General features: G+C 40.9%; 2 protein-coding genes across 6 annotated transcripts in view; both read left to right on the forward strand.

Moving 5' to 3' along the window:
* LOC139442050 (uncharacterized) overlaps positions 1 to 5,638 on the forward strand; it is a 124,362-nt gene extending 118,724 nt beyond the window's left edge. For all 5 annotated transcript variants that reach the window (XM_071222832.1, XM_071222831.1, XM_071222835.1 and 2 more), the window contains exons 6-9: positions 1,519 to 1,668; positions 2,379 to 2,480; positions 4,605 to 4,676; positions 4,940 to 5,638. In XM_071222832.1, coding sequence (XP_071078933.1) covers positions 1,519 to 1,668; positions 2,379 to 2,480; positions 4,605 to 4,676; positions 4,940 to 5,143 — 528 coding nt within the window. In that variant the 3' untranslated portion in view covers positions 5,144 to 5,638. The remainder of the gene's footprint in view (positions 1 to 1,518; positions 1,669 to 2,378; positions 2,481 to 4,604; positions 4,677 to 4,939) is intronic.
* Positions 5,639 to 7,045: 1,407 nt separating this feature from the next.
* On the forward strand, positions 7,046 to 7,519 carry LOC139443700 (uncharacterized). Its single transcript, XM_071224636.1, has one exon. The coding sequence runs from the start codon at positions 7,046 to 7,048 to the stop codon at positions 7,517 to 7,519; it is 474 nt and encodes a 157-aa protein (XP_071080737.1).
* Positions 7,520 to 12,315: the final 4,796 nt, after the last annotated feature.

The raw sequence follows: 12,315 nt of genomic DNA on the forward strand, positions 1-12,315 counted from the left end.
CCCAATATCAATCACTGGATTGCCTGGTTCACATTCAGTCATGTACAGGCCGACATCATTTTGCTGGCATATTGTTGCCTGTGATGTTAAAAAACAAACAAAACATAGAAAGAGAGTGCTACAGAAAATAATCTATGCTTTTTTGTGTTTGCAACGTCAATAAACATCATGTTATCAGATGTTCTTGATTATTTGATGTGCAGAAATTTGGCATCAAATTCTCAATAACAGCAAATCTGAAAACATAATATTTATGTCCTAAATGAATAGGGTCTTTAAAGACAGGAAAACTCCACAGCTTTGATCTGGGAACTATGTTTTCTATTTCTGACTGGTTCTAAAATACAACTGTCTGTTAAAGCCATGTTGATACATGAGACTAGTCCTGCTGGCGTCAGCTGTGGGGCCCGGCCACCAATTACAGCATCGTCCATGACACCCCAGGGATGTCACAGACACAGATTAGTTGATAGATATTCAAGGCCATGGAATGCTGCTGACAGCTATTTCATATATGTTACTTGATATACGTACAACGATTTGTCAGAATACATGAACCTTCACTCTGTCTTAGAGGTATGTCAAACATGCATTTCCTCAAAAAGGGCAATTCATTCCCAAAAATATTTCATGTTTTTGACATCATCCAAAATGCAACAAATGGTATTCTTTTTCCTTGAGATTAGTTTTTTGCCTAATGAACAGCTAGCATTTGCCAATGTAGTTCTTTTTAAAATAATTTATTATGCTGTTTTTGATTTATGATAAATTGATTGATTGATTTGTTGTTAAACGCTGCACTCAGCAATATTCCAGCTGTATGACGGTGGTCTGTAAATAATCGAGTCTGGACCAGACAATCCAGTGATTGATATCATGAGCATCGATCCACGCAATTGGGTTCGATGACGTGCATCAACCAAGTCAGCGAGCCTGACCACCCGATCCCGTTAGTCGCCTTTTACGACAAGCATAGTCACCTTTTACGGCAAGCATGGGTTGCTGAAGACTTATTCTACCCCGGAATCTTCACGGGTTGATTTATGATAAGATATATCCGTCATCCATCATAAACATCTTCTCAGAAACCACTGGACCTCTGAAGCTAAGACTTCACATGCTTTTCCCAACAATGGTCATACCCCAATTTGTTCAAAAGATTCAAATCCAATTTTCAACATGGCCACACACATGCTTTCATGTCGCTATATGAGCGAAAGAAAATTGAACATGATATTCAACTCCGTTTCACCTGACTTATAATATAACTGTGTTCCTATTCTTACCCGGTATGTGTCAAATCATTACTTAATGGAAACACATGCGTGTTGGCCCCTTTATGCCAACATCTTTTGGTATGACGTGGTCCGGGAACAAACCCTGGACCTTCCGTTCTCAGGGCGGACGATCTACCACTAGACCATGGAGGTGGTTGAAGATTTAAGAAGTACTGGTGTTTAATCGCAATGGCTTTCTAAAATGTTCAATCAGTCAGACACTGGGCACCTGTCGTTTCAGGATATGTACAAGAAGATGACAGAGGTGGATCCCAACGCCCCCACGCCCGAGGAACGAGAGAAGGAAGGAGTGACAAAGGCTAGGTATCTACAGTGGAGGGACGAGATGAGCTCTTCTGTCAGTCTCGGCTTCAGAATTGAGGGCATTAAGGTAAGCAGCAAAAGAGTCCAGATACTCACCTAGCACCTCACTCTGGCTGTCGTAGTGCTAAAGTTGGTTGGATGGTTGGTTTGTTGTTTTATGCCGCACTCAGCAATATTCCAGCTATATGATGGCGGTCTGTAAATGATCGAGTCTGGACCAGACAATCCAGTGATTGATATCATGAGCATCAATCCACGCATTTGGGATCGATGACGTGCATCAACCAAGTCAGCGAGCCTGACCACCCGATCCCGTGAGTCGCCATTTACGACAAGTATAGTCACCTTTTACCGCAAGCATGGGTTGCTGAAGATTTATTCTATCCCGGAATCTTCAAGGGTCGTAGTGCTAAAGTGCTAAATGGTGAATAAACACTTTACATACAACATATGTAAGGATACACTGTCCTGCTTTCAGTTAGAACAAGAAAGAGAATATTTTGTCAGCTGTTGGTAGATAGGAATTATGGGTAATTTGAAAGATTTACATTATATATTATTAAAATGTTTTTATTTTATTAAAATATGGAGGATTCTGATCTGGGTTTGAAAAACAAATTTAAGAAAAATTAATGATGTTAGAAAATTTAAGATTTTATTTTAGAGATGCATAAAAAAAATTCATTTGTTGTACTGTGTATATAGTTCTTGTGTTACTTTAAGTGTTGACAGTCTGAGTCTGTGTGTTTGATATAACTGATGGATGTTTGGTTGCAGAGAAGTGATGGCTCATCAAGTAAGGACTTCAAGAAGACTAAAACAAGAGAACACGTCCTGGAAAAACTGAAGACCTTCGTTGGGGAAAACACAAATATTGTGGTCAGTTGATAAGGAAATAGTATGGTGTTTATCATCCCAAACTGAATTCCACAGGAGATATCACTTGGGTGAAAATATCTCCTGAAGATGTTGCTGCAATGAAACTGCATCATAATGCAGACCTTTGTGACATCATCGGTTACCATGACATCACAATCAAATTACATCACTAATCTCTCTGCTGCTGAAGCTGGTCAGCAGTACTTTTTACACAGAAACACTGCTTGTTACTGTTTACAAAATGTTGAAAGATTTTGGATGATAAATTAAATCTTACCCTTGTGTCTTCTGATATCATATATATCAACACTCGTCGATAAAACTTTAAAATTCCTCGGAGAGCCTCAGATTTTTGAACTTTTACTGGCTTGTGTTGATATATTTGATATCAATATTCTCCATTTATCTGCTCTCATATAGTTGTCATCTATGGGTTGATTCCAGGGCAGAATGGGGCAGTGGGGTATCCTTGTGGTTAAAGCATTTGCCTGTCACACTGAAGGCCCGGGTTCGATTCCTCACACTGGTACAATGTGTGAAGCCCATTATCCGGTGTCCCCCGCCGTGATATTGCTGGAATATTGCTAAAAGTGGCGTAAAACGATATTCACTCACTCCAAGACAGAATACGTCCTCAATACCTCATGATTGTTGAAGGAGTCTTTTAATGAGGATTAGTGGATTGCAGTGCGTCTCCTTGTTATTTGTGTGCCATCTTACCCCAAGGATGTGGAATAAATTGTTGCTCATGCTGTTAACCACTGGTTGCCTTGCTCAGAGTTCATCAATTACAAACTGCTGTGAGATGGCTGGAATAGTGATGGCTGTGACATAATCCAACATGTACTCAATGTCATCCAGGATTCCGGGTTAGAATAGGTTCCCAGCAACCTGTGCTAGGCGTAGGAGGGACACCAAATGGATTGGGCAGTCAGGCTCTGTGACTTTGTTGATTGTGTCTCATCATACCCTGATGACGTGGATAATTGTTCACTAGGCTGTTTGGTCCAGAATCGATTATTATTGAAAGGTCTGGTGTCATAGAGCTGCAGTATTGCTGTTTGCAGTGTTGAACAACGAATGAAAAAACAAACAATGATGAACAGGGGCCATGGGTGGCCCAGTCGTCTAAGGTGCCGGGATTCACTGTGCAGAGTTGCGTCCCTTGAACACGCCAGAAACGTATGATTGTGGGTTCGAATCCCGGTTCGCCCCGATTATGTTTCTAGGTTTGTCAGCACCATACCCGTGCTCGTGGGTTTCACCGAAGTGGTAAACGTCTGAGACCTGCATCACTTTGGGCTTTCCTCCCACATTAAGCTGACACACTGTGATATAACTGGAATAATGTTAAAAGCGGCGTTAAACCCAATTAACTCACTGACACATGGGTTGCCCAGTCATCTAAGGCATTGCAAATTGCTCTGCAGAGTTGCATCCCTTTGTCATGATTGTGGGTTTGAAGCCCTGTTCGCCCTGATTATAACCTTCTAAGACCTGCATTACTTCAGGCTTTCCTCACACATTAAGCTGACAGCCATGACATGACTGGAATACTGTTCAAAGCAGCGTTAAGCCCAACTCACTCACTCACTCACTCACTCACTCACTCACTCACTCACTCACTCTGATGATGATGATGATGATGATGATGATGAGTGAGTGAGTTAGTATGGTTTTACGCCGCTTTTAGCAATATTCCAGCAATATCACCAGAAATAGGCTTCACACAATGTACCCATGTCGGGAATCAAACCCGGGTCTTCGGCGTGACGAGCGAACGCTTTAACCACTAGGCTACCCGACCGCCCCCCTCTGATGATGAACAGAAATATAGACTGTAATGGAGGACATAGTGAGCTGATCTGTGCATAAGGATGATGGAGGAACATAGATCTTACACAATGACAGGGATGATGCTGGGGGGTTGTTTCAATGTGTCAATGCATCCTAAAGAGTTTTTCGTTTTCCTTAGGCAAGAACCAATTGATTTCATGCTAGGTGTTGTATATGTCTGGTGATGAAATATCCTTGAATCTTGATAGACTGAATTCAGAATATGGAATTTAGATTTTGACTTTCATGTTCAATTGATGTAACTGACAAGGTTTCCACTGTTGACAGGAGCAGTACATTGAGAGGTTAAAGGCTGTACGCGATGCTCAGTTGGAATCAGAGTTCTTCATGAGACATGAGGTAAGGGCCGGTGATGAGGTAATTCTTATAAAGGATGCGTCATTTATGACAAAAGATGAGAATCTGGAGAGTCAGCAAAACTTGTGGAGCTTCTAGAAGGGAAATGATCGACATGATAAAACAAAATACTGAAAAATGTACAGTAGTATTCCAGATTGGATTGATAAAATTTTATATTAATTTTTTTTTCTTCCTGTGTCTAGTGTCCAATATTTAGCAGAAACATACACAGTTTATATAATGTATTTTGTTTTTTCCAACAGGTGATCAGCAGTTCATTGTTGTTTGTCCATGATGCTGAGAAAGCTAATATATGGATGATTGACTTCGGTAAAACAGAGCCACTCCCATCAGCTGTGATTGTAGATCATCGTACGGAGTGGCAAGAAGGGAACCATGAGGACGGCTACCTTGCTGGCATTGACAGACTCCTCTCCATTTTCAGCGACCTTTTGATCCAGACATGACCTTGCAACCGTGGAAATGGTCATGTGACAAAATGCAAATGAATTGCTGCCAACATCAAAAGCAGTATTTGTGTACTCATCAGTGTTCATTGGGTGCCAAGACTGTCTTGGGAAAAACCCAGGGGGTTGTGTGAACTGGGTCTAAGTCAGTTTGTGATTCCGTAAGGAAGAGAGATTTTCTTCATATTTACCTGAACAAAATGGACATTTTGTGGAAGATGATCTGATTTTACGGACAAAGATTACCTGGAATCTCTCCTCAAGCTCTCTGCTGAATATGTAACATGAAAATGGTTTGAACAGCATTTTGAATCTCCTGGACTCTCTCAACGCATTGTGGCATTGACTTGACTGGTCTTGATTTTGGAATGGAAAAGAAAGGGAGATAAATCAAGCTTCACTCGTTGTTACAGCACATTTCTTCTGAAAAAGTGAGCCCTTGTCATAGAAGGTCCATCTTGAATTAGGGACTGGTCATTTTAGGAGGGGAGGGGGGGGGGGGGGGGGGATGCTGTCTTTATGCACTGATTTACTGAAAATACTGACCCTCCCCTAATGCTTGTACATGTTTTTTATGATCCTCCCCCCAAAAGACAATTCAAAAGCACTTCTTTCTTTTTTATTAACTATCCATTTTCAGGACACTCCCCAAATATGTGTATTATTTTTTTAGGACACTCTAGTGACACCCCCCTCAGTGATCAATTTCTTAATGAATGATGTAATCTGTGGACCACCTGCCAAAGAAATCAAAAGGGCATAAATCAGCAGATATTATGAGGAGAATGTTTGAACATCAATCATGCAATCACTCCAACACAAGAGCTCCTATGCATCTTCTTGTTGTGAAATGCAAATCTCTCTCATGATGCTGTTTACACTGCTACAAAGGGAAGTTTGACACCAGACATACTTGGTCAGAATCTCACATTCCTGGATAATGTGTTCAAGGGAGATAACTCTTTCAAGGAGTACTTTACTCACATTTTTAACTCCACAGCTGGAAACTCAAATTAAATTTTACACATCTCTCAAATGTTTGTGTTTCCAAAATAGTGCAGACTTTTAATGACAAACCTTCTTAAGCATTTGGCAGCCTGCTTCTGTGTTCAGTGTAATGCCGAGTTCTTCCTCTGTACAAATCCTTGAACATTGGTTCAGCTGACATGTTTATATGAAAAAAACTCTTTGACAAGCTCTGAGGCTTCATTTGCCCTAGTTTCAGAGTCTTTGATGTTGTACTGCCACCTTGTCAGCTGGTCAGCTGGTCAGCTATGAAGTATATTTGCATAGGGTTGTTTCCAAGTCATGGGCAGTGTGACCGTCTGCTCTGCATGCTCGTATCGGATGGACAGTGTCCATGTGACTCATATAGTGCTTTCTCATGTTCCAACAACTCTATGGTTACTACATGTCATCATCTTTGTCAACTTTATTTTTTAAGAATTTTTTTCTCTCACATCAGCACCTTTTAATGTGAAAGAGATGGCATTTCACCTCATTGAGGAGACAAATGGCCTTGGTTTAAAAGGGAAGTGGACTCAGGACAGTTGACAGCCCAAGTTTAATTCAAGCCATTTAAACACCAGTTTGTTTGTCTTCACAGAGAAATTTCAGATATACATCAATCTATTAGTTTACGATCAGCCAAATTAGACAAAGTAAAGTGCACGGTACATATTAAGACCTCAAGAAAATCATTGAAATGGGAACTTGACTGCCATTGTCAATACTTCACAGATTGTATACACTTTGTTCCTTTATAACCCATGAAGACATAATGACAGTTAGCATTGTACTCATATATTTATCTATCAAATCAGGCTAGAGAGAAACCAGCGAGTGCTCTGACTAATGAACATTCAGACTGCATTTCACAAAAGGCAAAATGTCTCCTGCAGCATGTGCCACAACCCTGTGGCCATCTACTCCACATCCTGCAGCATGTGCCACAACCCTGTGGCCATCTACTCCACATCCTGCAGCATGTGCCACAACCCTGTGGCCATCTACTCCACATCCTGCAGCATGTACCACAACCCTGTGGCCATCTACTCCACATCCTGCAGCATGTGCCACAACCCTGTGGCCATCTACTCCACATCCTGCAGCATGTGCCACAACCCTGTGGCCATCTACTTCACATCCTGCAGTATGTGCCACAACCCTGTGGCCATCTACTTCACATCCTGCAGCATGTGCCACAACCCTGTGGCCATCTACTCCACATCCTGCAGCATGTGCCACAACCCTGTGGCCATCTACTCTATGACGGGAGAGTTTGCACAATGTACATGCACGTTGGAGTTGGAAGTACTTGGGTTACACACTTCCTCCATTCATCACTTGACTACATACCCAGAAGATCCGGGGTAGAATAGGTCTTCAGCAACCCATGCTTGCCGAAAAGACGACTATGCATGTTGTAAGAGGCGACGCATAGGATCGGGTGGTCAGGCTCGCTGACTTGGTTGATGCATGTCATTGTATCCCAATTGCATAGATATATGCTAATGATATCAAGCACTTGATTGTCTGGTCCAGACATGATTATTTACAGACCGCCATCATTTAGCTGGAATATTGCTGAGAGCAGCATTAAACAACAAACAAACAAACTTAACTACAAATAGACATGTCACTATCAAACTGCATATACGTCTATAATGTGGCCCATGTAGGAGCCTTCAGTATCAGTACTAATTCATATATACCATACGTGTCATGTCAATCGTCCATGCCAGCTTGCTCTCAAATACTGATTGACATCACCAGTAGAACCTGAAACAGCTAGAGAAAAACATGAGATCTTCTACCCCATGCCTTTTACAACCCCCTTCCTACCCTCATTATAGGTGGGGGCACGGCCGGCTTGCTCTCAAATACTGATTGACATCACCAGTGGAACCTGAAACAGCTAGAGAAAAACGTGAGATCTTCTACCCCATGCCTTTTACAACCCCTTTCCTACCCTCAGTATAGGTGGGGGCACGGCCGGCTTGCTCTCAAATACTGATTGACATCACCAGTGGAACCTGAAACAGCTAGAGAAAAATGTGAGATCTTCTACCCCATGCCTTTTACAACCCCCTTCCTACCCTCATTATAGGTGGGGGCACGGGTGGCCCAGTCAGCTAAGGTGCCGCGAGTCCCTTGGGCATGCTAGAACCGTATGATTGTGGGTTCGAATACCAGTTCACCCCTATTATGTTTCTAGGTTTATCAGCACCATACCCATGCTTGTGGGCTTCACCAAAGTGGTAAACGTCTGAGACCTACATCACTTCGGGGTTTCCTCCCACATGAAGCTGACACGCAGTGATATGACTGGAATACTGTTAAAAGCGGCGTTAAACACAACTCAATTCAACCTTATCGTCCGTATGTAGTCAAGTCTGAGGAGGAACATCGTGTACACCAGCCTGTGAAGTGCTGATACCACCTCTGTAATGATGACTTAAGAACAGTAATGCCACACCTCTTTGCTTTCATCAGTGATAGCCGGAAAAGTTCCAGCTACAGCATTGGTCCACAGGTATTTCTGTGTTTCTGGGGGCGGTCGGGTAGCCTAGTGGTTAAAGCGTTCGCCCGTCACGCCGAAGACCCGGGTTCGATTCCGACATGGGTACAATGTGTGAAGCCCATTTCTGGTGTCCCCCCGCCGTGATATTGCTGGAATATTGCTAAAAGCGGTGTAAAACCATACTCACTCACTCACTCACTCACTGTGTTTCTGACTCCAGGTCCACAATATCAAGGTGTCGTTGTATACATGTAATGGAGCTAATCTCAGCATACCCATTTAGGCTCTCATTACTATCATAAACATATATTAAAGAATATCGTGAAAAGGTGATTCTACAGCAATATGGTTTTCATTTTGAAAACTGTCACATTTTTTAACTTAGACATTCCTGTATCTTGCTAACAAACTTAGGGTACAATTCTCACTGTGTAGTTATTTTCTACTTCTCCCATTATTTAGTATTTTGAACATTTATAATTCTTAAGACATCGTTTTCTGAATACTGTTTTATCATGATATATCATATATTATATTTTCTTATGTATTATCTGTTACAATGGCATTTCAAGAGTTTCAATAATGTTAAGCTGAGATTGAACAATTGTTGTTTATTTTGAATTGGAATATTGGGATCAAGTTGAAAATTCTTTACATTTTTGGTTATCAATTGACAGTTTTTAGTAAAAATATTTTAGATTTCTTGAATTCAAGTTTCAGTTTTTCTCTTTTTAACATAATTTTGCCTTTTGATGGGAGATAAATATAGATGTACTATTTTAAGCCTATTTCTTGTTTCGGAACTTCAAGTGTGCTGTCATGTTTATTGGCATGATAGATTTGTAGTGACTTTTTAACTTTTTCCCCTTTGAAAGTAGTTTAAACATGAGGCAACTCTGAAGTTTAGATTTAGAGGTACAATTATATTGATCATTATAGTGATGATGTTTTTTAAGATGATTGTATTCAAAGTTATCTACATCCATTCCTTTAAGACAAATATACTACTAAACAAAAGTTAAGGACAACCCCATTCTTTCATATTGCTATAGTTAATATCTAATATGAAAGAATTAGGGGGGAGTCCCTTTTTATCAGTAGTATAGGTAAATAAGTTAAGTATTTGTAGGCCGTCTTTGCATATTTGAAAGTTTCTGCATAATAGTGTTTGAAAATAAGTTTTTCAAAATGTTAATAATAAAGACAAGGATCAGAGTTTCATATCCTCTGTGAGTATATGCGTGGTAAATGATTCTGATTCTTGGCTGCAAAAAGGAATTTAGGTTGATATAATTGCAAAAACCAATATTTTCTAGAAATTAGAATCATGCACGGTTATTTTACCTTTTATCAGTGAGGCTAAATGGTTAGCTCTCATTTTTCAACTTTGCCTATATAGACTGAACCTGTGCAATCTAGATCAATATACATGTTAAATAGAATTTTAATATATCCTAACATTCTGCTCTTGTACATATGTTTTTATACCAGCATTTAGTGAAATGTTTCTGTGAAAAATGATTTACTTAATTGTAGCAAATTGTTAATCAGTGAAGGATATTCTATTTCATATTTTGTATCATATTAATGTTTAACTCAGTGAAGTAAAAAAAATGTCAATACAAACTTATTATATGTCATCAGTCTGTCGTCTTTCTGATACACCACTGTAGGGCTGTCGATTCCCGACATGGGTACATTGTGTGAAGCCCATTTCTGGTGTCCCCCGCTGTGATATTGCTGGAATATTGCTAAAAGCGGTGTAAAACCAAACTCACTCACTCACTCACTCACTCACTCACTCACTGTAGGACTGGGCTGGGGAAATCTGGTGGGGTGGGTCCTGAGAAGGTCCTGAGTAGGACCTGTGTACCCACAAGACTACCCAGACCCGTGGTTAGTCAAGTTGTTTAATGATAAAGTGACACTATGAAATCAAGATTAAACATGTTTTGATGCTCCAGAGAATAATGTGTGTTAGTGACAATGCAAAAGGTGCACGAGTTCAACATTACTTTGAAATTGACAAAAGCGTCCATAAAATCGTCACACCATGTTCAGTAACGAACATGAACATTCGATAGAAGTGTATGCCATGAACGTCAAGGTAAATAAAAAGCGACGTATTCATTGCCTTTTTTGTTATGGGTTTGTGAAAATTACATGTGGACAAGGGAACATGGAGATGAGTAATCGTTGGAAAGAGTATCCAAAGAACCTTTATCTTTGTCTCGCATATGTATAATGATATGCATACATACTATACACAACAACAAAAGTTCCTGTGACACCAATATTTTCGTGTATTCTTCAAACAAGTAAAGTTTGGTTTTCAATATTGTAGTACATGTATGGAATCAAGTCACAAAAACGCAACTGCTACAGAAAAGCATGCATTCCATGCAAAAGTTTACTTGTATGCAAGCCCCATGCATTTCACTACCCAATAATGGGTATAAAAACATGTGCGTTAACGGGATTCCATATGCATTGTTTAGCATCGTGCTGACAACAACCACTCAGAAAAACAACAAAATTACGCAATTATTCAAAGTTACGAAATGCCAAGCCTGTCCGAAAATGAGCGTCTGGGAGCCATTGGTATGCTTGAAGCAGGATAAAGTCAACGTGATGTTGCAAGACAGTTTAACGTCTACAGAAACATCATTTGGTGTTTATGGAAACGTTGGCAACAGACGAATGCAGTCAGAGACCATCCGCGGAGTGGCAGGCCACGCGTTACCAATAATCGACAAGACAACTGGATTCGAGCAACACATCTTCGAAATCGATTCCAGCCAGCAACAGTGACTGCAAGAAGCATCCCAGGCCTTTGACGAATATCTTCACAAGCCGTACGCCGTCGCCTCAGATGTGCAGGGACTGTCGCCAGACGTCCCATTTTGACAGGAAACCATCCCACCGTCAAGCACGTCTACAGTGGTGCAGACAGCGTCTACGCTGGACGGCCATGCAGTGGGGACAAGTTCTATTCACTGACGAGTCTTTTCACCTCAGCCACAGCGATGTTCTCAAGAACTCTGATATATAAAGTTACCTTCATCATTGATTTACTGATGTATTTTCAATCTTTATTCAGCACAGAAGAGGCCACAGGCCTATAGTACGAAGCATTAAGTTTATGAATTATCAGCATTGATTTTGACTCCATAAACTGTCATAAAGTATTCATAAAGTATCAGGGGTCATTTCAACTTGCAAAATGATTGACATAGTCCTTTATAGAGCGGGGTGAAAATTGGGTGAAATGGGCTTTAACGTCGCGTCCAAGATTATTGCACTTATATAGCGACGTGCATGCACGTGTGTGTGTGTCTGCTTGTACTAGCCCGGACTGATGCCGATTTACAGTGCTAGCTCACTGAGATACCATACCGCAGTGTGACATGAATACCCCACTCAAACACACTATACTGACTCCGAGCCAACCAGTCCTTGTTTTAGCCCCTTAATGCCAAGCGCCAGACAGGATAACAACAAGTGCCATCTTTTAACGTCTTTTGGTATGACGCGGTCGGGGATCGAACCCCGGGCCTTCCGCTCTCCGGGCGGACGGTCTACCACTAGACCACGGAGACGGTCCCTTTATAGAGCAAGGATTGGGCTGTTTTTTATCTGTTGTAAACCG

Source organism: Haliotis cracherodii, unplaced genomic scaffold, assembly GCF_022045235.1.
Source record: "Haliotis cracherodii isolate W230 unplaced genomic scaffold, xgHalCrac1.p SCAF_5, whole genome shotgun sequence".
Classification (NCBI taxonomy): Eukaryota; Metazoa; Mollusca; class Gastropoda; order Lepetellida; family Haliotidae; genus Haliotis; species Haliotis cracherodii.